Below are 24,346 nucleotides of genomic sequence, written 5' to 3'. Positions count from 1 at the left end.
CCCCCAAAATTGCGGGGAGGCATATAACTACTTTACTATATGCAGATGCTGCTGCTATTATCTCAAGGACTCCAACTGGGCTTACAAGAGCATTGCAGAAGTTGACTGAATACTGCAAGGAAGAAGTTCTGATGATCAATTATCAAAAAACAAAAATCATGACTTTTGCAAAAAGACCAAAAATCAGATCACGGATGATAAACCAGCATAAGATTGAGCAGGTCTCCCAATTCAAATATTTAGGTGTAGTCTTCCAAGCAAATGGTTCCAGGAAGGCTCACGGCGAATATGTGGCATTAAACGCACAGAGAAGCTCATCAGCAATAGCACAATTTATGAGAACGAAAGGCAACCACTATATCCCTTTAGCCCTCCAATTATACCAAGCAAAAGTACTAGCGCAATTATCATACGGCTCTCAATTGGGGCCTTTCCCGAATACCCAAACATTAGAACGTGTACAATCAACATTTTTGAGGGCAATATTGGGTGTTCCTAGGGATGTCTCCAATGCAAAGATAAAATTAGAGACTGGCCAGATCAAAATTGAAGCTAGGGTCTGGGTGGCTATTCTTGTGTACTGGCTTAGACTGTCATATTTTCCTACTGACCTTGCCCCACTAATTTTGCAAGACGATTTTAAATCCAATTGGATTCAGTCATCTGAACAGAAAATAGCTTTCTTGGGGCTTCCCTTGTGGACTTTATTAAATAAGGGTTTTGAAAAGGCAATGGAGACTATCAAGCAGCGCACTGCAGATATTGAGAGACAAAGTGACCTCAATAGTGCCCCAGAATTCTATCTCAGGGAGGACTACAGATACATTGTAACAGCTGCACCCTATCTTGAACAACTGGAACTGCATAAACACAGAAGGGCATTTATCTTGGCCTGTCTAAATGGACTCTCCTCGGCAGTTTTTGAGGGACGGTACGAAAGGATCCCCTGGTCAGACTGCCTCTGCCCCTGTGGCATGGAACAGATAGAAACTACAGAGCACGTTTTGCTGTGGTGTATATTTTATAGAGATATTCGTGCTGCACTCATCTCCCCACTGATAAATCGCTTTCCGGGATGTACAGGACAACAATATGCCTACATATTGTTGTCTGACATTTAATTTGACATTTACATATTGTGTCGCCAAATTTCTTGCGGCCGCGATAGATGTTTGAAGAAGGATGCTGAGGGAGCTCGGACTTACCTAGCTGGATGAAAGACAAAGTTTGGAAAGTAATGCCATTCACCCAATATGGCTGATACGCATTACATTAGTACTACACTGTGTTGAAGTATCTATTAATTTGATTGGGGATATATGGCAGATAATTTTAATGTAGTTCCTTTTTTGAGCTGGTCTTTGACCATAATAAAGTTTTATTCTATTCTATTCATCCAAGTTAATCATGGCTGGACCCTTCCCTACCAGTATTATAAGAACTCCTTCTTGCATCTCAATCACTATTACATTTTCCTTTCTGATACTGCACACAATATCTCCATCACCCTTTACATTTGTTATGCAATAATGCTGCTGTTCAAATGGAAGGATGTGTGGTGCAATATTGGAAAGAGGCTGAGTGCTGTAGCCAGTTAAGGGAAGCAAAACCAAACCATACAGATACCGGAATGCAACAAAACAACATAGAAAGCTTTTTCTGGAGAAATAAAGGAGAGAGATACATCCCATTAAACACAACGATTTAATGGCATAGAGGACAGATATTGAGAATCATTGAGCATTTATTGTCCTAAAGGTCCTATAGTTCCAAAATTTCCCCAGATCATTTCCATGTAAATCACAGTACTCAAAAGTTAGTAAATACTTATTTGAAAAAGGGCTGGAACTCTTCCATTACATTTAGTTTAAGTGTTTCTGCCTTGGGGATAGAATACTTAGTTACAAATGAACAATTCTTTAAGAGTTGTTTCATGGTTATACATTCTTCAGTATCAGATGACTGGGCCTGCAAATGGTCCAATTGGACCATTAGGAATCCTATTTGGTCCTTGAAAAAAGTGGTTTTTGATTTAAGAAGAACAAATATTACATTCCTTTCCCCAGAATAAGGAACATATGAAGACCACACAGGTTATAGCTGCAACAGTGGTACCACTGTTGGCCTTGAGCATCATTTTTAGTGGAAAGGTGGGATAGAAATTTTATTAATAAATACCACCAAATGCAAAAAATAAATACACAGAAAGAATACCTTGGTAAATCTCATGGGAAGAGTAGGCCTTGGAATTGGTATACAGAATACTATAAGTGTCAAGCTTTTGGCAAGCAAGTACAATATAGCCATTGCTCAATTAAAGTATATGCAGACACCACTGGCATCCTCAAACTGGGGATGGGAGCTCAAACAATCGCAGATCACATCTCTCTGGGAAAAGGTTAATGAAGCCAAAACCATGTTTTTATTGTAAGCCTTAGGGATGCTAACAAGAAATGCTCCCATCCCTAAGCTTGAATGCAGCTCAAGACAAGGAAGACAAGACATTGTCATGTTGTTATTTACAAGGAGAAAACAAAATTTTTCCACTTGAGGGTAGGAGAGTCATTTGGGATGCTGCTACCTGGACAGTCGTTTCCAGAGGGTTGTGCTTGGGGGGTACTGTTTGGCTCCATGGTGCCTCCAGGGTGGGGTACCAAAGGCATTGATTCTATCCCCCATGCTGTTTAACATCTACATAAAATTGCTGTGTGGGCTCATCCAGAATTTTGTGAGGCGTTGTCATCAGTATGTTGATGACACACAACTCTATTTCTCCTTTTCATCTCAGGCAGGTGTGGAAGTGGATGTGCTGAACTGGTGTCTGGCCTTGGTGATGAACTGGATGATGTATTACACCGGCCGTGGGCTTCGACCTCTTAATTTAGAGGTGCCAAGATAGTGATAAATCAGACCCAGGTTTACTTACAAGAAGTACTTTATTGAATAACTTACAGCACACAGGCATACCCAATGGTTAGATCAGATAGCTTCTCTGAATCCAAAGCCATGGGGTAAAATGGGTTTTATACCATACATGTTAGTAGTGAGGAAGCATGACAACAGCAAAGCGCCCTCTAGTGGTCATTCCCAGCATAGACTAGAAGTGTTTGGTTCTCAGCATAGCCCCTGAAGCTTTCAGACAAACAACCTCTGCTTCTCAGGCACAGCAGTGATAAGAAACTCTCCTCTTTTGTTTTTGTGGTATTTATTTGTATTATTGTGCTGATTGTGATTTTTACTGATTTTGGATTTTCACTTTTCTTCTTCTTCCTGTTATATTAATCATGGATTTCTGTATAGTGTTGTGTGTAAGTCAATTGGAGACTGCTTTTTGTGGAGAGAAGTGACACATACATTATTGGTAGTAGTGTTATTGATCATGATGATGATGTGTAGGAATGATCATGACAGGTTGGGTGGAATGGGTTAATGTTTATAGTAATTAATCATGGGCAATCATTTTATGTAACAAAGGGGAATAAATAGTGGATGATTTTTTGTATCTGCCCTGTATTCTAAGACTGGCTGGATCGTGCAGTGCTTTCCTCTTGGATCACACTGGGTCAGTGTGATTCTGGTCTTAGGGAAAGACTGAAACCTGGTTGCAATAGACCAGGCTTCCCCAACCTTGGGTCCCTAGTTGTTGTTGAATTACAACTCCCATCACCCCCAGCCAGCATAGTGAATGATGGGCATTGTAGTCCAACATTTGGGCACCGATGGTTGGGGAAGCCTAAATTTGAATCAATAAAGTGACACCCATTGCTTGACGGAGTGATCTGTCACTGCATTTTCTTATGCGCTTTCCCTTTGACCCTGCTTACTAGGGTAACACATTATACAAGCCCCATCTTGAAGTACTATTTTGACATTGATAAAACAAGATAAAAATTGCTCACCTGTCCATTTTTCTCAAGTTCCATTTCAACTATTGCCACAGGGCTATTTAAATGGTTAACGTGTCTTGATTGTGACTTTAAATCCACTCTCCAGCTTATGTTCTTCAAGCTATTTTCCCACGTGCTTTGATTTATCAGGCTCTCTCGAATTTTCACTCTGTGATTCTTCCAAAATGTTGCAATGACTGCAGCTTGATCAGCTGTGATGCCTCCCGGTTTCTTTGTTTGTGCAGTTAAAAAGGCCTCTAACTGATTCGAATCCATGTCAGCTGAAGCTATTGACTGAAACAAAATGAAAATTACATAGCTTACATCAAAATACTCTGTGATAATTGAAGTATGGGATACAATTTTGTAATGCCACATACTACATTAGCCACCACCATACATCTTTGTAACTAACCAACCTCCAACGGCTGTCACACTTCTCTGAGCTTTTTGGAGGAAAGGTAGGACATAAATGAAGAGTTAACCTCTTGCCTAAATTCATGCTGAGAATCCTCCAGCACAAAAATGTTCACTATTGCAAGCCTGGTACAGGCTTCAGTTCTCAAGGCGATCCTACTGTGGACATATCATCTCAGAAATATGGGGACGTTCTGTTGAAAGTTGCACAAATTTTTACTTAGCTTACTAGCCAAAGCCATTACCTGTTGTGGCCACAGACTCATCCCTTCCCCAAGTTATGAGGGATGAGCTGAGAACTTAGGGGAGGGAGGGGTGTTTACCCTTCGTGCTGGACCTTGTACGATGTATGTGAAGTGCCTCGCTGCTACCGCCTTTTGCAAACCCCCATCAGAAGGCAGAGAACGCACCCCTTTGTTTCTTTTTCAACTACTCCATGGAGTAAAAGAAGGGTGGTTTTCCTCCTGTAAGGAGGATTTTTTTCCCTGGATGTGCAGAGGGTACTTGCCAAAAGGAGAGAAAGGGGGTTGCTGGTGGCAAGCAGGAAAGTGAATTCATGGAACTCTTAGTATTTTATACTCAAGAAGAAAAAAGGAAGAATTATAAAAAGTTCTTAAAAGTCAGAAAAGCATGTTTAGCACTCTCCCAAGAATTTCATTATGTTATAGTTTTGCTTGTTCAAAACAAATGCCTTCTCATAAATCAGCCAACATAATAATAATTTCAAATGCCACTTCCATATTAGAAAAATAATAGTTGATCAACAAGATGGTTTTGTATGGCCTAATTACTTTATTAGGTCCAAAAGGAATGTGCCCTAGCACACACATGGCAGGAAATACTGATATAAACTCATTAAAGTCTCTGAGAAATAGAGTATGACAAGCATGTAATACTACTGAGAAAGGACAATTGGTAAAATCCAGAGGGAAAACACCCTTAGTTTCCAGAAACAGAACTTTACTTGTCAACAGCTATGGCTGTGATCCAGGAATTTGCTATGCTAGGTTGTGTAGGCATTTTCTTTAGCAAACCCTCTAAATTGTAGATTGCTGCCAATCTGTAATACAATAAAATCAAAGGCTCGGAGAAACAAAACAATTCAGCTTCATGTACCATATCAATTGTTTTGTTTCTCTGGCTCACCCACAGGCAGGGAGAAATACAAGGGAGGAGGGGAAGCAGTCATTGTATAAAGATAGATTTAATTAGGATTCTTCAAGGATAATAAATTTTGACACACTTTACTGGAAGGCATACATACAATATGGGTGGATGAAGGAGGGAGAGACAAAACACAAACCAAAGTTTCATTTGAGAAAAGATCCTGAGTACATTGACTTTCAAGCGCTCATCCGCTTTCTCTCGGTGCAATAAATCAGTCTACCATATCTATCACTACCAACCAAATTCTGAAGCACCTCATAGATTGGGTTCACACAACATGCTAACCCACACTCAGTGCTTGAGTGTGGGTTGTTTGTTGAACCATAGGTTAGCATGTTATCTGAACCCAGGACAATTTCCACAGGGTGGCTTGTTAACCATACAGTGTAGCTTATTTTTCTTGAACAAGCCACATTGAGAACCCATGGTTTGTTGTTTGGTTGTTCAAGGTGGTTAACAAGTCACACTGCATGTTTAACAAACCACCCTGCAGAAAATGTCCTGAGTTCAGACCAGGCTCTAACCCACAGTTCAACAAACAACCCACGGTTCAATAACAACCCACACTCAACCACTGAGTGTGGGTTAGCAGGTTGTGTTAACAGTCCCATAGGCTGGGTTCATATGACATGCCAACCGACAATGGGTTGCTGTCTGAAACAACCCATGGTGGGTTAGCATGTTGTTCAAACCTGGACTGGTTTTATCAGGGTAGTTTGTTTCCCCCCCAAAACCACCTTGATACCCCACTGTCTGCAGTAGGGGTGGTTTTACCGATGATGGGCTGGCATGCTGTGCGAATCTGGACATGCCAACCCATCATGGGTAAGGGGCATCATGCAGTGAGACACTCGGCAAGAGCAGCAGAAACCCTTGCTGCTCTTCTAGAGCATGGCTGTGATTGCAGCCAAGCTATTGCCAGTGCCCCTTTCCCCTTGCCAGAGGCAGCCCCTCCAAAGTGCCCAAATGGCACTTCAGACGGGCTGCCGCCAGCCCCCCCCCCACTCCTGCCAAGCCCTCCTGTCTCTGCTCTGACCAAGATCCCAATCGTGGTCAGAGCCCCCCTTTAAAAATTGTTTTTCTTTTTTTGCACAAAAAACTGGGCTGGGAAACGTTTTTACACATTTCCCCAACCCCTTTTTATGTGCACATATGGCCCTTTATCAGTCAATGCTGGTGGCTCTGATTTTAATGAGGCTGTAATCCATTCTGGGTTTCAGTCAGAACCAGCCATAACTCTGGAGGAGCTATCCAAGGTGCTGAACCTATTTTTGGCATAAGGTTCAGCACCATGGCTAGATTCTCTAGAGTTCGGACCAGTTCTGACTGAAACCTGAATGCATTACAGCCTCACCAACATAGTAGCCACTACCCTCTCTGCCCTTAATTTAATTTATTATTATTATGGTTATTTGCAGTTTCAGAAGTGCACATCTGCAGGTATCCAAAAATATAGAGGCTTGCCTTGGCTGCTCCTTTGTATGTCAAGCATACAAGGGAATACTCAATGCAACACTTGCCTGAGTCCTCTCACCTGTTTTTAAGGGTGCCCCCCCCACCCTAGATCACCATAACCACTTCTATTTCGGCAGCTATCAAAACAGAAGCAGTTATTTACTTTGGGGTAGGGAAATGAGGTGGCACCCACTTTTCTATGGAACAGCATGCTTGGGACTCGAGAAGGGTGCCCTAGAAGGAGGAAATCCGCAGGGGTTGGGTGGCACTTTACATTGCGGGGGTCCTTGACTAACCGGGTGATACACTTTTGACAGGTGGGGAAAGTGTTCAAGATCTCCTAGTTAGTCGAGTGCCCCCCCAAGTTAAAGTCTTGCCCCCAGCAACGTGGGTACCCACTCTCTACTTTACCCCAAACTGAGTCAGCAGGACCTCCTTTTCATGTCCCCCTTTTTCAGAATTGATCTATTAGCTGCACAGGATTTTGACAGCATGAAAAAGACTCTCCTTTATCATAGAGAGTACACTCGTTCTCTCCCCTTTCTGCTAGCCAAGCTAGGTTCCGATGTGGAGAGTTGCCAAAATCCCATGTGACTAACAGATCATTTCTTGTTACCCCCTCTAGCCCCCCAGGACACTCCCTATTACCATCACCCCCAGCTTCCCTTTGTCTTTTTTCTTGGTGGTTAGGCATGCTTCATAACAAAGGGTTGGGCTGCAGTCACCTGACATTTTTATATTCTAAGAAACCATCTGGAGTTCAGATAGGGCTCAGAAGCATCTTGGAAATAAAGATGGCGCTGGAGACCTGCGCTTCACTTTGCAGCATGCCAGACTTCCAGTGTTTTAAAATTAAATTTACAATTCAATTAATTCTTGAACAAACATCTAAAAAAAGAGAAACAGGAGGGGCAGGGAGCCTGGAGGGCACCAAGGGAGGTGTTCACAGGCACCACACTTCAGACCCCAGAGTAGAATAAGCATCTCAGTTAAATTAATGTTTGTATTTCTTATCTCTTTTTTAAAAATACGTACTTTGTCAAACATGGCTCCATTGAGCCCTCAGGACAGCTAATATTATACTGTATTGTTCTATATATAACTATTTCAAATAGAAATATCACCATCATAAAAACAACAGAATAGTAGCTACACAGAAAACCAGAATAACCCTCCCAGCAGACTGAAAGACTCCTATCCCAACATCAACTCAGATAGCCAGTTGCGTCCTCCTGTAGATAGAAAGGAGCAAGGGCACCAGCTAGGTTAGGCCATAGTCCTCATCAAGGATTTAAAAACTTCAGTGAATAGAGCCGGTTTCATCTGAAAGCTGAAAGGCAGCCATTTCAAGGGAATCCAAAAGGAAGAAAAACAACTATGGGAAATGAGCAAAGAGGATGAGATAGAGCTTTTAAATGCCCTTTGCTGCCCTGGACAGGTCATGTGAATTATTCTCTTTCCTTCACCTTTGCAGAAAAACCATGAGTACCTACTTATTACATTTTAGCAAGCATTCTGGGAAAAGCGCTTGCTATTTGGGAGTACTCCTCAATGTCTCATCGTGTTTTACTTAGACAGCTAAAAATAGAAAACGGGTCAGCTCATGTTTTGAAGACATGAGGGACAGAAAGTTGCAGTTCTCTATGGCTAAATTTAGCATAGCGCTGATCACCCGAGGATACTATAGGCAATTACTGCATATTTTACAAGTACTTTTTACTGCATAGTAACAAACAACAAATAACTGCTGTGCTCCATGGGACAGTGAAAATATTGTACTGCTCCAAAGAAAGGTAAGAAAGGAATTTATATTTCCCCTTGATAACTTCCAGTTACCCGATTTCCAAAGACTTTATATTTCTTGTAAACAGAATTCATCCCAAAGCTTGTGTGAACAGTACTCTAAAGGAAGAAATGGTAGTTATCATAATGTGCAGACAGGGTTGAATCCAATGCTGGCTGAACACTGGCAGAACTGAAACCACTGGTGAAATGGATTTCAATTCCCCTCCCTGCTGCAGTCCCCTGCACAACCCTCAAATCTGCTCCAGATGGTAGAGGGCCTGCTAGTCCACATTTGGGGACACATGGGGAGCTACAGCAGGGAACAGAGCAAGGGAAGTTCCACTGTGCAAACGAAGGTCTGCTCATGCATCATTGGACTGAACCCATGGTGTTTATCATTACATTCAAGCCACAGCCACACTTGAAGGTCAACAGGTACATAGAAAAATGTCACAATCCTGGCATCTATGCCCCATTAAGCCAAAAGAACTAGAGATAATTCAAACTGGTAGACTCTCCAGCCATACATCTTTCCCAGTTCACATTTTTCAACATCACAGTGGGAACTGTGGACTGGAAATTGGGATGTGATCCAACAAGGCCATTTACATGCATGCAATAGGGCTTTATGTGGGTGGGTTGAAGAAACACAGCAAGTCTGTGTCATCATCATGATTTCTTGATTTTTTTTTACCGTTTAGAGGTAAATAGAGGCTATACTGGGTTTATTAGCAGCAGTGGAAATATGGCAGAGGGCTGCTATGGAAAAAACAAAGCACTTTTAAAGCCCCCGTGGAGCAGAAGGAACTAGTTTCATAATCCTATGGATCCTGCTTATTGCATTGGGGTATAAAATAATTCAATTTCATCTAAATATGAAAGGGTTGGATCCAGACTTAGTCATACTAAGTTGATTTCAATATGTCTTCTGTAAGTATGACTAAGAGTGGAACCCTCAGGGCGAGGAGCCCTATTGATAGAGTGCTCTGATCTTGGAGGCTCTGCCTTTCCAAAACCATGCCAGGCTCTTGTATTTTTTGCCTCTCCATCCTCCAAACATCAGTTGGGCAAACTTCAGAGATTATTTAACTTCACCTCTGAGCTGAAGGCACTGCTGGGGAGCAGGAGAGCTTAGGGTCCCTTGGATTCACTCAGTCCCCATGCGCTGGCACGCTCCCAGCACACCCATTCCCCCCCCCCGCCCATGAAGTTGGGAGTTCTGATCTTGTAGGAGCCACCATGGAAGCCTCCATGATGGCTGGGAGGAGCCAGGAGGGGACTCCAACATTGGGGGAAAAACCTTGCGAAGTCGGAGCTCCAAAATCTTGTGTGGGAGGCAGTTCTGAACAAACCTATAAGCCCTGGGATGCTGTCTAGGGAGCATAGCATTGCTCTCAAAGCCTGGATCCAACCCAAAGCGAAATGTCACACACACAGTAAGAGGAGAAAAGTTCTAATATGTTTTACACATTTCTTTCAGACTTTGGATATAGTTCTATATTTTATAAGGTTCTGAACTACATTAAGAATGGCTTTAAAGAATTTCAGGGATTATGGATTTTTAAAATAATGTGACTGGATGAACCTTTTCATGCTAAACCTTAGAAAATTGACAGAGAAAGAACAAAATCCTCCACTCTCTAAAAGGAAATTACATTCAGAAAAGTATTTCATGAGCTATTTGAAATGGCAAACAGTCCTTTGTGTTTGTATGAAAAAGAGCTATAATGCTTGGTATTTCAGAATTCAAAGAGAAGATCTTAAGCAGAATAGGCTGGAATAGGAGAAATTCAGGGCCTGTTTGCATGTAACAGTGGCAAATCATGGGTCAATTAACCCACGATTCACAGTGGTGTGTGCCAGGCATGTTCCACAACCATTTTGCATATTTGAATTTCCGAATCTGGACACTATTGGTTAATTGTGCATTAAACAAACCAAAGTCCTAACTGTAAGTTAACTGCAGGTTGTTTACCCCACAATTAACCTATAGTGTCTTATGCACTATAAACCCTATAGTGCATAAGTGGACACAAATTCAGTCATCATTAATTTATATAATGCCTAAAAGTTGAGATGGTGCTTAAGAACTGAATGACTGGATAAGATTCTCCTCTTTCTGTAATCCCTTTCTGTAACCCCATTCAAAACTCTAGAAAATTGGAAGGTATAACCTTTTAGGATTACTTCATGTGCAGAGAAGTCATGGCAAAGCGTACCACTAGAAATTGTGAACATATAATCATCATACATGCGAACACTCTGAAACCTCAGGTCAAATGCCAAGGCCTGGCAACTCTATTTAATGCTTGGTTGGCCATTTTAAAATAAGTTAAAATATTGGGCTTGTGGGGAGAATGTAAATAAATTCAACTTCAACTTCCTAAAATGGTAGGTAAGCAACAGATGTTGTAAATTTGTGACTTTTACAAATTGTGTCTTCCCTTTTATCTCTAGAGTCTTGTCAATGGGCATACTTTATCATTTTAGGTTTTTTGTACCAAGTTAAAGGATAGTTGGAGCTGATATTTTAAAACCTATTTTCATATTAATTTCTATCTTTAAAAAGGTAGAATACCACTAAATCTACACTTGTGGAGGATGTGTTACTGTTCCATTCTTTCAAAAAAACAAAAAACAAATCTCAGGTAATCCAAAAAGAAACATGGGCAAAAACACAGGAGAACGGCAATTTGATGACATCATGTAGATGCCCTGAATGAAATGTGGCTGTTCTATAGTAAACCCCTGATGTGGAAGCTCCATGTTTTTCGGTATGCATTATATGCATATTTCTGCCAATGGCAGATAATACGTCATACATCTAATGTTGTGGGCTGTAGTCCACAAAGTTTATGCCAGAATAAATCTGTTAGTCTTTATGGTGCCACCAGACTCCATTTTCCCATTCTAAAACGTTGAAATGCCTCTCCTAAGGCTTAGTTACTGGCAGTAAATGCTTTAAGCTAAAATAGGCTGGTATATTTGGTCCACCCCTTTGGCCCTGCCAACCATTAGAATGCTGCTGCCCCCCCCCCCCCGAGAGTTTCTCCAAAATTTAATTTGGCCGTTGGCCTGAAAGAGGTTCTACACTCTGGCTTTAGGGGAATTACTGGTCATCAGAAGTTTTAGAGCAGAGCATACAAATAACATAGAATGGGGAGAACTGTGTAAAAGCCTGGAAACCAACAAATGATTGAGGGTCAAGGGGAAAAGACAGAACCATTTGGGGAACTCTGAAGGACCAGACTGGGATGCCAGGCAGCCTGAATTTGGCTCACAGGCTTGAGGTTCGACATCCCTGTCCTAAAGTCTCATGTTGAGAAACAGGGAAATTGTACTACAACTGCTGAATACCAACAAAACAGTGAATAAAAAGATAATCTGCATCCAAAGCATTTCACTAACATAAAGAAACGTTGTAGAATGGCTTGATGCATATTCTCAATCTCTTGTTCATAGCTTCAATGAATTAACAATAAACAAAAATACTTGTAATCTTAGGATACAATCCAACCAAAAGTTAATTTCATTGATTTCAACAAGAGAGAACCAAGCATGCTTACATTTCTACCACTGAAATCAATGCAACTGACCATGCACCCCTAACACAATTACTCAGAAATAAGCCCCATTGAGTTCAATAGGATTTATTCCCAGGGAAATTTGTGTAGGACTGCAGCCAAAACGTATTTAATTTTGGCTGGATTATGTCGTTAGTTTGAAGAATTTCTGCAATGTACAGTGTCTTTAGCTGAGAGCAACTAAATGGCCAAGAAAGGATTGCACATATAAGGACGCTTTGTCCTGTTGGGATAAGCAACAGCCATTAGTTCCAACCCACTGTATAAAGGAGGAAATAACTAGCTGAAAAGCCAGCAAATGGTTAATGCATGTAGGGAGTTGGGGTGCTGGTTCTGGTTTCACTTTTGCCTACTTACTTTGCCTGTTTTTGCTGTACCAAGAAGAAGCCTGTAAATATTAAGTAAAAGTCCTGTTTAAAGCTTGCAGTTGTCTTCTGTCTCAAGTGTGGTCAGATAAAACATACTCTGCAACGTTCACTTTTCAGAGCTTAGAGATTTTTCAGCCCTTTCCACTCAAAGGGTTTCCCACAGCTGTGATAAATTCCAGAACAGGGGTAGAAAGAAATCTTTTCTTATCTTTTGGGAAGGGCTGTGGCTCAGTGGTAAAGCCCCTGCTTTGCATGCAGAAGGTCACTAATTCAATCCCTGGCTTCTCCAGTCAGTGTCAACAATACTGGGCTAGATGGACCAATGGTCTGACTCAGTTACTTGGATCGCACAACACAACAGCCCACCATGGGTTAATTTACCCACAGGGCTGCTGCATTGTGTCAGGTGCCTGCAAGTCTTATAGGCCCCTTCCAACCCTCCTATTCTATGAAATGCCATTTTTGCATGGTGCCCACAGATAACTGTCTTGCCATGTTGAGCGAACCCAGAAGGCAGGGGTTGTTTAACCCTCCAATAACCCCTGAAGTCTGGGTTTGCATGGCAAGGTGGGCGACTGTGGGCAACATGCAAAATAGTGCCCAGCACTATCTGACACCTCCTGTGGGTCAATTAAATCACGGTGGGCTGCTGTGACACGTGGACAGATCAAGTATAATGCAGCTTCTGATGTTTGTACTCTGTGCTACTGAAATTAAGGGCCCTATATAGTAGCTGGGCTATGTGGCAGGTAATGAAGAAGATGCAAGGACTACTGTTTTGAGTAACAAAGCAACTGCGGGGGGGAGGAAATCCTTTTTAATCAATCCCAAAAGCTAGACACGTTAGTAGATCACCACTTAGGATAAAATTAAAACAAACTCATAAATATTTAAGTAGTCTACACATCATAAATATCAAACTCTCTATCTAACCTCTTTCTCAGGTTCAGTCTGTGTTGATTATAACCAACTAAGATTAACAGTTATGTGTGTGTGTGTGGGGGGGGGGGAATGAAACAAAAAATAGTTTACACCCATTTCATATGGCAGTATCAACTACTCAGAAGTTTCATTTTTTCTTGTCTTCATGGAGTGTTGTACAGTAAACATATCAAAGTAAGAAGAGCAGCCAGAAATGAAATTCTAAAAGGTAGAGAGAAACTGAAGGGTTTGTTTAAAGTCAAAAATCATTTGTCCTCTTCTCTAGTTATATGATTAACAGAGCAGTCCTATAGATACCTACTCAAGCGTAACTCCCCCTGGGTTCAATGGGGCTTATTCCCAGGTAAGTGGGTACAAAAACTGCAGCCTAAGTAGCAATAAATATAGTGCATAGTGCGGGTATCCCTATATCAAGAACAATTATTAAAGATGGAAAAAATAATTTAAAACACCAATGAGAAATGAGTTAGAATATCTGTTTTAGAAAGAAAGACTTACACCTGGGACTTTGGGAAAAGACTGGGGAGAGAAACACCTAAGACAATGAACCATTTGATAAAACTGATTGGCAGTAGGCTTGGGAAAAACAAAGGGAAGTATTTCTTCACAAAGCACATATCTTGCTTTATATAATTCATTGCTACAATGAATTATATAAAGCAGTGTAGTGAAGTGCTATGTAAAGCAGCGTAGTAAAGGCTATTATGCAAAGGTTGCTTTCTAAAAAAAATTAGGCAAGTTCGTGGCCGATGGCTATTAATGGCTATTAGCTAAGCAGCTAACACTGGAACATCCACATTCAAAGGCAATATACATTTGCCAGATGCTGGTGACAATGGCAACCTACAATGCCCTGCTTGTGAGCTTTCAGAGCTCCAGGAGGACTTTTGGTTTGATGCAGCAAGACAACTGTTGCGTGTGTGTTCTTTCTCAGTAAGGTATGGCAGAGCGTACTTCAGGGCCCTGCAACTTTTTTGGACCAGTAGGCAAATCTGGGAATCTGAGAAACTGCTCTGGGCACCACCACAAAATGCCTAATCAGTGGATTGCCGCTTTGGTGTCTACCAGTTGTGTCTATGGATCTTAGGCTGCATCTTATTCAGCAAAAACTTTTGTTTCATGTCTATTGGAGACTGCAATGTCTCTTTAATAACGAATTGTCTAATTTGGCTAATTGCTGGTGGTACAATACAGCGAATGCTTCTTTTAAACGTATGTTTTGACAATGTCCAGTGGCTGCTTCGTTTGGGGAAGAAGTTATTACACAGCTAAATTTTGTACTCAAAAAGTCTTTAATATTCACAGATGTACACACTCTTTTAAATTACTTACCTGCTTTATGAAAATTAACAAATGGTCAGTGTAAATGGATTCATTTACAGCTAAATTTACAGACTGATATTACAACATTGGAAAGATAAACATTCACCTGCGATAGTGCAGTGGACCAAGGACCTTGCAACATTTTCAACATCTGAATGGGTAGCCTATAGATGTCACCTTCAAATGGATACTTATTTCGATATTTGGCCTGCTTTTCTTGGAGTCTATGTATAATTGCTAGAAAGTTGTATGCATTCATATGTATTCATTGCTATGGATATATACAAATCCATGTATTAAAAAAATACATATATTAGAAAAAAAAAGTTTTCCATGTGCCCACAGGCACCACATTGAGGCTTCCTTCATGAGATGTCATTGGAGGTGGTGCGTTGCGTTTGGGCCCCCTGGTATACTTTGTGCTATTCTCATAAGAACATGAGAAGAGCCCTGCTGGATCAGACCAAAGGTCCATCTAGCCTAGCATTCTGATCACACAGTGGCCAACCAGGAACCCACAAGCAGGACATGAGTGCAACAGCACCCTCCTGCTCATGCTCCCCAGCACTTGGTGCACACAGCACACTGCCTCTGATACTGGAGGCAGCACACAGCCATCAGGACTAGTAGTCACTGATAGCCTTATCCCCCATGAATTTACCTAACCCCCTTTTAAAGCCATCCAAGTTGGTAACCATCACTACATCCTGTGGCAGTGAATTCCATAGTTTAACTATGCACTGTGTGAAGAAGTACTTCCTTTTGTCTGTCCTGAATCTCCCACCAATCAGCTTCATGGGATGACCCCGGGTTCCAGTATTTTGAGAGAGGGAGAAAATGTCTCCCTATCCACATTTTCCACACCATGCATAATTCTGTAGACCTCTGTCATGTCTTATTTATTTATTTATTATTAAATTTATTAATCGCCCATCTGGCTGGTCACCCAGCCACTCTGGGCGATGTACAACATAATATTACATATTATTAATAATATTACAGCATGTCACTAGCCTGTCCTTCCCTTGCCCTCCTTTTTTCCAAGCTAAACAAACCCAGCTGTTTTAATTTCCTCTCATAGGGGAGATGCTTCAGGCCCTTGATCATTGTAGTTGCCCTTTTCTGCACTTTTTCCAGCAATACAATATCTTTTCTTAGGCCTGGTGACCAGAACTGTACACAGTATACCAAGTATGGTTGCACCACAAATTTGTATAGAGACAGTACGATGGCAGTTTTATTCTCAATTCCTTTTCTAATCATGCCTATAATGGAGTTTGCCTTTTTTGCAGCAGCCACACACTGGGTTGACATCTTCACTGAGCTGTCCACCACAACCCCAAGATCTCTTTCCTGGCTGGTCACCGCTAGCTCAGATCATGTCCGGCTACACTTGAAATTGGGACTTTTTCTCCCAACGTGGATCACTTTACACTTGTTTACATTGAACCTCATTTGCCATTTGGATGCCCATTCTCCCACCTCTCTGTTTGGTCAGTAGACATCAATAAATCAGATAGTTAATTGGCAGAGTACATACTGTCGAAGACCACAAATTAAATGGGGCATTGCAACAATGAAATAAAACATTTTCAATTAAACTAAACAGCAACTTGACAGAACCTAAATTTCCTCCATATTGAGAGTTCTGTCTTCCTCGGGATTTTGTTGAAAATGGGAATCTGTTCTGTGTAGATTTAATTAATAGCTAGTGAATACAGAACACTTGAAACGTTATGTCAAATGCCAAATTCCTCAGGGATGAAAGCAATTTGGTAAAATGCCCCAAAGTGACAGCAATATTCCTCAAACCCAAAAACCATTTCTGAGCCCGAGGTCTAAATCAACTGTGCCAGTCAGCATCTTTGATTTCAAGATGCTGTTCCTTGCCCCCATACTCACTGGGCAAGCTAGTTTCAAAGTTTCTTCTTTGTAGGTAGGAGCTGCCTATCGAAGAGCCAGGGTAAACTGCTGCTTTGTTTGCCCATTAGCATCCACTGTTATGTAACCAAAGTGTGTCAAAGCTAACAGGATACACTAAAAGACAAGATACTTCGTAATATTAAGTATTTATATCTCTGGCTAGAGCAAAGCCATGTTGTTGTTCAGTCGTTAAGTCGTGTCCAACTCTTCGTGACCCCATGGACCATAGCACGCCAGGCCTTCCTGTCCTCCGCTCTCTCCTGGAGTGAGCTCTAGTTCATATTCATTGCAGCGGTGATGCTATCTAACCACCTCATCCTCTGCTGTCCCCTTCTCCTTTTGCCTTCAGTCTTCCCCAGCATCAGGGTCTTTTCCAGAGAGTTTTCTCTTCGCATTAGGTGGCCAAAATATTTGAGCTTCAGCTTCAGCATCTGTCCTTCCAATGAGCAGTCAGGGTTGATTTCCTTTAGGATTGACTGATTTGACCTCCTTGCATTCCAGGGGACTCGTAGTCTTCTCCAGCACCACAGTTCGAAAGCATCAGTTCTTCGGTGCTCAGCCTTCCTTATAGTCCAGCTCTCACAGCCATACGTTACTACTGGGAAAACCATAGCTTTGATGATATGAACCTTTGTTGGCAAGGTGATGTCTCTGCTTCTTACTGTGCTGTCTAGGTTTGCCATAGCTTTCCTCCCAAGGAGCAAGCGTCTGTTAATTTCATGGCTACAGTCACCGTCTGTGGTGATCTTGGAGCCCAAGAAAATAAAATCTCTCACTGCTTCCATTTCTTCCCCTTCTATATGCCAGGAAAAGCCATGTTGACTGTCCCTCAAGTCTTCTCTTTGTCCTTTTGACCCATTTGTCAAAAGCAAACTATGACATGGTTCACATGTCACACTAAGCCACAGTGAGTTGTAGTAGGGTTGTTTAAGGTGGCTTGTTCTCATGGTGATTTGTCATGACATCCGAACCCGGAAGAGTCGCTTCAGCATGGGTTGTTTAAAATGGCGAGAGAGCTGCCTGGCGAGAGCAGCGATAAACCCTGCAGCAGCTCCTTGCAATCTCACTAATGATATCCCTTCTCTATTACATTTGGAAATGACACTAGTCGATTTACTCTTCCACTTCATCGTGGTTTCTGTGCCTTAGTGGATTTGCACAAATCTTCCCAAAAGTTAAGAAAACAAGTTAAAATTGCACGTATCTCACTGAAGGTGAAAAAAAAATTCTACCAAAAAAACTCTACTCCGCTAATGAGCACATTAGTGGAGTGGGCTGCTGAGGTTGTGTTGCAGAGGCCCATGGGATATGTGCTGTGAGTGGGCGGGAGGACTAAGGGGGAAACAAGCTGCAGAGCACTTGCCTGTCAGGAGTAATGTGGGTTAGTGAGCGGACAACCAACCCACTGTAGCTTATTTTCAGGGTGGGACTTGCATCCTGCAACTTCTACTTGCATCCTGCAACTTCTACCCACACTGGTTTCTTATTGCTGTGATAATCCAATCTACACCTGAATAGGTACAGATTAGTAATCACCCCTCTTTGACAAGCTATTTCCCCCTTTACAAATGAATGGAGCAATTTCTCCATTCACTTGTATAAGGGGAAGAGGTCCTCCTTGCTCTAAAATGGCTGGAGGGGAGAGTAAAGCCCACCCCCCACCAAGGACCCAGTTGCCCCAAGGGTTCATGGTGCAGGGGGTGGGCTTCCCCCCCCAGTCATTTTTCTGTAGCGGGGCATTTTCCTTCCCTAGTCAAGTGAATGGAATGTTATCTCCATTTACTTGAATAGGGAGGGAAAAAACATTCTCCCTGCTGAAAAAGCGCTGGAGGGAGACCCCCTCTCCCTCAAAGGGAACACAGGGTCCTTGATGGGGCACTTCTCCCCTCACTCCAGCTAATTTTCAGGAGGGCAGCTTCTCCTTGCCCCAAGCAAATGAATGGGGAAATTGCTCCATTCTTACAAGGGGATGGGGCAGGAGGGAGGGAGAGAGAGAGAGAGAGAGAGAGAGAGAGAGAGAGAGAAAGAAAGAAAGAAAGAAAGAAAGAAAGAAAGAAAAGTGGAGCCACAGAAAGAGAGAAAGAAAAGTAGAGGTAGAAAGAGAAAGGAAGGAAGACAACTGGAGCCAGAGAGAGAGAGAGAAGCCAGAGTGAGAAGCATATACACAGGGTACACATTCATTGCGCACACACAAACACAGAGAAGGAGGGGGCACTCCCAACAGATCAAAGACTGCAGCAGGGGAATGAGGGGTGCCAGGCATTGAGACTCGCCCACACCAGGGAAAGCATCTGCTCTCCCCACCCATTGGTGAATACCTTTCTCCTTCACAGGCCTTGCCTCCTTCCCATAATGGGTGAAGGAAGCATGGGGGCAGGAAATGGCTGTGTCCCCTTTGCTTCCCTAACTGGGAAATCTGGGGCACGCATTGGGCCAGGGAGCAAATGATGGGAGTAGCCAAACTCACCTGAAAGTATACGGACCACAGAGGACTGGGTGTGTGTGTCATCCAGCCCCCCCACCCCAATGTAGTCCTGCACCTCTGTCCTAGTACTACCAGTCAAAAGGCATTGTGCAGGTATTCGTTCTGTCCCTGCTTAACTCATTTTTTATTGTAAGAATTGTAAGAAAAATGGCAGAACTAACAGTGGGAGAATTCTGGAGGGTTACAAATGGAAGCTGATGATGTCTGCTCCTCCCATAAATAAGGGAGCATTAAGAAGCAGTAAGAAGTGATGGCAGGCAGTGTTGATATTATATATTGGCTGAAAGGCTGTAATATATAATTAATTAAGAGAGAAAAACAATCTCTTCCCTTTAAGGAATTGTGTTTGAAGAAAAATCAGTTTAAACCAAGGGTCAGATAAGAAGAATCCAACAATGTCTGGGACAGATAATACAAAACAGTTACTCAAAGAAATTGTAGAACAAGGTATTACATTTTACACATATAAAAAAAAAAGGAATTGAGAGCTAATTAAGGGCGGTAAGAGACGGATCACAAGATAGCGTGTGGACTGAGCACTTCCTCAGACTAGAACGTGTAAAAAGAAAAGATGAAAACCCATCAGTTTGGACATTATATTAGGACTCGCTGACGCATGCAACAGTGCGACTAACATGTGAATATCCTCAGGCTCATGTTCTCATAAAGGAAGTAGCATGTACGGGAATGGAAGCACAAGTATGGCCTCTTATGCTGTGATGACTCTTTTTTGATGAGCCACAATTACATCATAGCAATTTATGTAAACAGATTATGTAAACAGATTATTAACTGCAATATATGCCACATGAAACATAACACAAGATTTTGTTTCATCTTCATTGGCTACTTATTTGTGTCCAGGCTCAATTCAAAACATTGATTCCAACCTTTAAAACTTGAAAGAGTTGGTGACCCAGCTATCTGGAGGACTGCTTCCACCCACAGGAGCCAGCTTGCACACTTTGATCAGTAACTGAGATCAATAGCTCTATGTTCCCCCACCGTCAGAAGTGCAGAAGGTGGGTACAAAGGCGGGCCTTCTGAAGTTGCTGCACCTAGCTTGCAGAATGCCCTCCTGAAAGAGGCCCACTTAGATGCTTCAATAATGGCATTTAGATAGATTGGGAAATCCCTTTTAATTTCTGCAGGCTTTTGGTGCTGTGTGAACGGTTACTGTTTAATCCTTGCACTATTACTTTTAAGGTTTGTTGTTGTTTTGTTGTGGGTCTAAAGATCAAACGGTAGGATCAAAAAGCTGGCTGGGGCATGCTGGGAGTTGTAGGCCTTTTCTCTGCATAGGATTGCACCTAGGATTGCGCCTTAAGTAGACCACCATATTCTTATATAGTTTGTTACGTATTTTATCAAAGAAGTTTCAAAATGCTACAGAAGTCACACTGTATCAGCAGAATACTATACTTTGCATGTTGTTGTTGTTCAGTCGTTCAGTCGTGTCCGACTCTTTGTGACCCCATGGACCATAGCACACCAGGCCTTCCTGTCCTGCTCTCTCTCCCGGAGCGTGCTCAAGTTCATATTCATTGCATCAGTGATGCTATCTTGCCATCTCATCCTCTGCCGCCCCTTCTCCTTTTGCCTTCAGTCTTTCCCAGCATCAGGGTCTTTTCCAGAGAGTTTTCTCTTCGCATTAGGTGGCCAAAATATTGGAGCTTCAGCTTCAGTATCTGTCCTTCCAGTGAGCACTCAGGGTTGATTTCCTTTAGGATGGACTGATTTGACCTCCTTGCAGTCCAGGGGACTCGTAAGAGTCTTCTCCAGCACCACAGTTCGAAAGCATCAATTCTTCGGCGCTCAGCCTTCCTTATAGTCCAGCTCTCACAGCCATACGTTACTACTGGAAAAACCATAGCTTTGATTAGATGGACCTTTGTCGGCAAGGTGATGTCCCTGCTTCTTACTATGCTGTCTAGGTTTGCCATAGCTTTCCTCCCAAGGAGCAAGCGTCTGTTAATTTCATGGCTACAGTCACCGTCTGCGGTGATCTTGGAGCCCAAGAAAATAACATCTGTCACTGCTTCCATTTCTTCCCCTTCCATATGCCAGGAAGTGATGGGGCCAGATGCCATGATCTTCGTTTTTTTAATGTTGAGTTTCAAACCAGCTTTTGCACTCTCCTCTTTCACCCTTAACAACAGGCTCTTTAGATCCTCTTCGCTTTCTGCCATTAGGGTGGTGCCGTCTGCGTACCTGAGGTTGTTGATAATTCTCCCGGCAATCTTAATTCCGACCTGTGACTCATCCAACCCGGCGTTTCTCATGATGAACTCTGCATATAAGTTAAATAAGCAGGGCAACAATATGAAGCCTTGTTGTCCTCCTTTCCCAATTTGGAACCAATCAGTTGTTCCATGTCTGGTTCTTACTGTTGCTTCTTGACCCTCGTACAGGTTTCTCAGGAGACAGGTAAGGTGGTCTGGTACCCCCATCTCTTTCAGAATTTGCCACAGTTTGTTGTGATCCACACAATCAAAGGCTTTAGCGTAGTCAATGAAGCAGAAATAGACGTTTTTCTGGAATTCTCTTGCTTTCTCCATGATCCAGCGAAAGTTGGCGATTTGATCTCTAGTTCCTCTGCCTCTTCGAAACCCAGCTTATACATCTGGTAGTTCTTCGTTCGCATACTGCTGAAGCCTGGCTTGTAGGATTTTGAGCATCACCTTGCTGGCATGTGAAATGAGCCAATTGTACAGTAGTTTGAACACTCTTTGGCGTTGCCTTTCTTTGGAATTGGAATGTAAACTGACCTTTTCCAGTCTTGTGGCCACTGTTGAGTGTTCCAAATTTGTTGGCATATTGAGTGCAGCACTTTAACAGCATCATCTTTTAGCATTTTAAATAGCTCAGCTGGAATACTGTCATCTCCGCTAGCTTTGTTGTTAGTAATGCTTCCTAAGGCCCACTTGACTTCACTCTCGAGGATGTCCGGCTCAAGTTCAGTGACCGCACTATCATGGCTCTCAGGGACATTCAGATCTTTCCTGTATAGTTCTTCTGTGTCTTCTTTCCACCTCTTCTTAATCTCATCTGCTTCTGTTAGGTCCCTGCCTTCTTTGTCCTTTATCATGCCCGTCTTTGCACAAAACGTTCCCTTGATATCTCCGATTTTCTTGAAGAGATCTCTAGTCTTTCCCATTCTGTTGTTTTCTTCGATTCCTTTGCATTGTTCATTTAAGAAGGCCTTCTTGTCTCTCCTTGCTATTCTCTGGAACTCTGCATTCAGTTGGATATATCTTCCCCTTTCTCCCTTGCTTTTTGCTTCCCTTCTTTCCTCAGCTACTTGTAAAGCCTCATCAGACAGCCACTTTGCTGTCTTAGTTCATACTTTGTACCAAGTACATACTTACCAAGTACATACTTACCAAGTACATACTTACCAAGTACATACTTACCAAGTACATACTTACCATACTTTGCATGTACTAAGATACAATTTTTTTTTTTGGTCAATTAATTTCAAATACTAACTTTTTAAACAAGAATATCAGATTCAACACCTACCAACATTTGCACCAAAGCTGATGTTGCACTGCCACCCAGAGGCAGAAAATGAAGCATCTCCACCTAACAACTATTTCAGTAAGAAAGGGAGTATGATCTACATTAGAAAAATATTTCATAGTTATATTTTTAGCTTTCAAAAATATATAAATTCATATTATTTTTGTCTATGAATGTAGTTTCATTCTGAAATTTAGGAGATGTTACCGCTTGGCAACCAAACTGAGTTCTACAGTAAATGGACTGGCCAGCTATTTCAGCATTATAGGCAACAACTACAGTGGGAAGAGAATGCACTTCATTAACAGTAGGGCACCTTCCTACTTCACTGCCCAGAGAGCAACAAAAGGAACCGAATACAGATGCTGGCAGCTTTCACTTGCTGTGGGTAGGTAAGATGAAGTAGTGGCTGCTTCTCTTTAAGTCTAAGGTGATATACACCTTCACTTATGTAAGTCAGTATCTATCCAAAATAATAAATGGTACCTAAATCTGACATCAAATATGGCTACACTCACAAACTAGTGGTAGAACATTTCAGTCCTTCAGGATCTTCTGTTGGTGCCCTGGAAGTTACTGCTTTTCACACAGAAGAATCTCAAAGAGGACTCCAGCATGGAATTGCTGAACCAGAATTAATCAGCAAATTTTATTCTATTTGATTAGGGCTCAATCAGAACCAGGGGTTAATATCCAACAACAGGTGTTAAATTAACATAGCAAAGCTAAAAAGACTGTTATTGCCAATTACTGCTCTTGTGAATGGTCACTGTGCTTATCTTTGTATATATTTCAGCAATATTGCATTTTATTGCCTTCTGGCCTTATTGTTTACAATTCTTTCCTAGACTATACCCATTCTTGTATCTGCCAAATGAGGATAACCCTTCGTACATATGATGAAATGGGCTCTCGTACAAAAAAACAATAAATGGTCACCTTTCAGGTGCCGCAAAATAATTTTTGTATGTTTGTTATAAAATCAGTAACATGAAAGAAATTATCTCGATCATTAGGAAGTTAATTTACAAAGTTCATGAAAAACAGGCAATATTCAGGCTTAATAGAAACAAATTCCAAGACAGGAAAAAGTACCTGCCAAGGGCCTAGTGAAGAAAATAGAATTTGATTTCAAATGTGTAGTGTGTGTAGGCTTTTATTCCTGCGGTCAGAGGGAGGGCCATTGTGTTGTTACCTGCTGAAGTCTTACAATTAAAAGTAAATAGTATGCACATGCTATGGAAACAGATCAACCACATAACTTTCTTGAACTCCTCTGGCTGGGGTTTGGATAGATTTTACAAGACAAGAAATATACCTATGCTTTCTTTCTCGAGCGGGGGGGTGGGGGAGGCAGTAAGTCAATCTCCCTCACACAAACACAGACTGTGCGCATGTCCTGTCCCAAGCCTGAGAACTGACACATCTAAAGCAACGGCAGAAGAGATATGTAAACTTTGTAGGAAAAAAAGCTGTTGGGGGGCAGTT

At 41.9% G+C, this 24,346-nt stretch overlaps 1 protein-coding gene across 6 annotated transcripts in view; it reads right to left on the bottom strand.

Annotated features, from left to right (window-relative positions):
- COMMD1 (copper metabolism domain containing 1) overlaps positions 1-24,346 on the bottom strand; it is a 100,872-nt gene that overhangs the window by 74,938 nt on the left and 1,588 nt on the right. For all 6 annotated transcript variants that reach the window (XR_014786153.1, XM_084822914.1, XM_084822906.1 and 3 more), the window contains exon 2: positions 3,900-4,181. Coding sequence is in view for 5 of the 6 variants with exons in the window: in XM_084822914.1 (XP_084679040.1) it covers positions 3,900-4,181 (282 nt within the window). In the remaining variant the exon portion in view is untranslated. The remainder of the gene's footprint in view (positions 1-3,899; positions 4,182-24,346) is intronic.

Source organism: Heloderma suspectum, chromosome 1, assembly GCF_057233095.1.
Source record: "Heloderma suspectum isolate Gila_16-S chromosome 1, 16-S_ref, whole genome shotgun sequence".
Classification (NCBI taxonomy): domain Eukaryota; kingdom Metazoa; phylum Chordata; class Lepidosauria; order Squamata; family Helodermatidae; genus Heloderma; species Heloderma suspectum.
The sequence above is the reverse complement of the archived record's forward strand: the minus strand, read 5'-3'. Positions and strand labels throughout refer to the sequence as shown.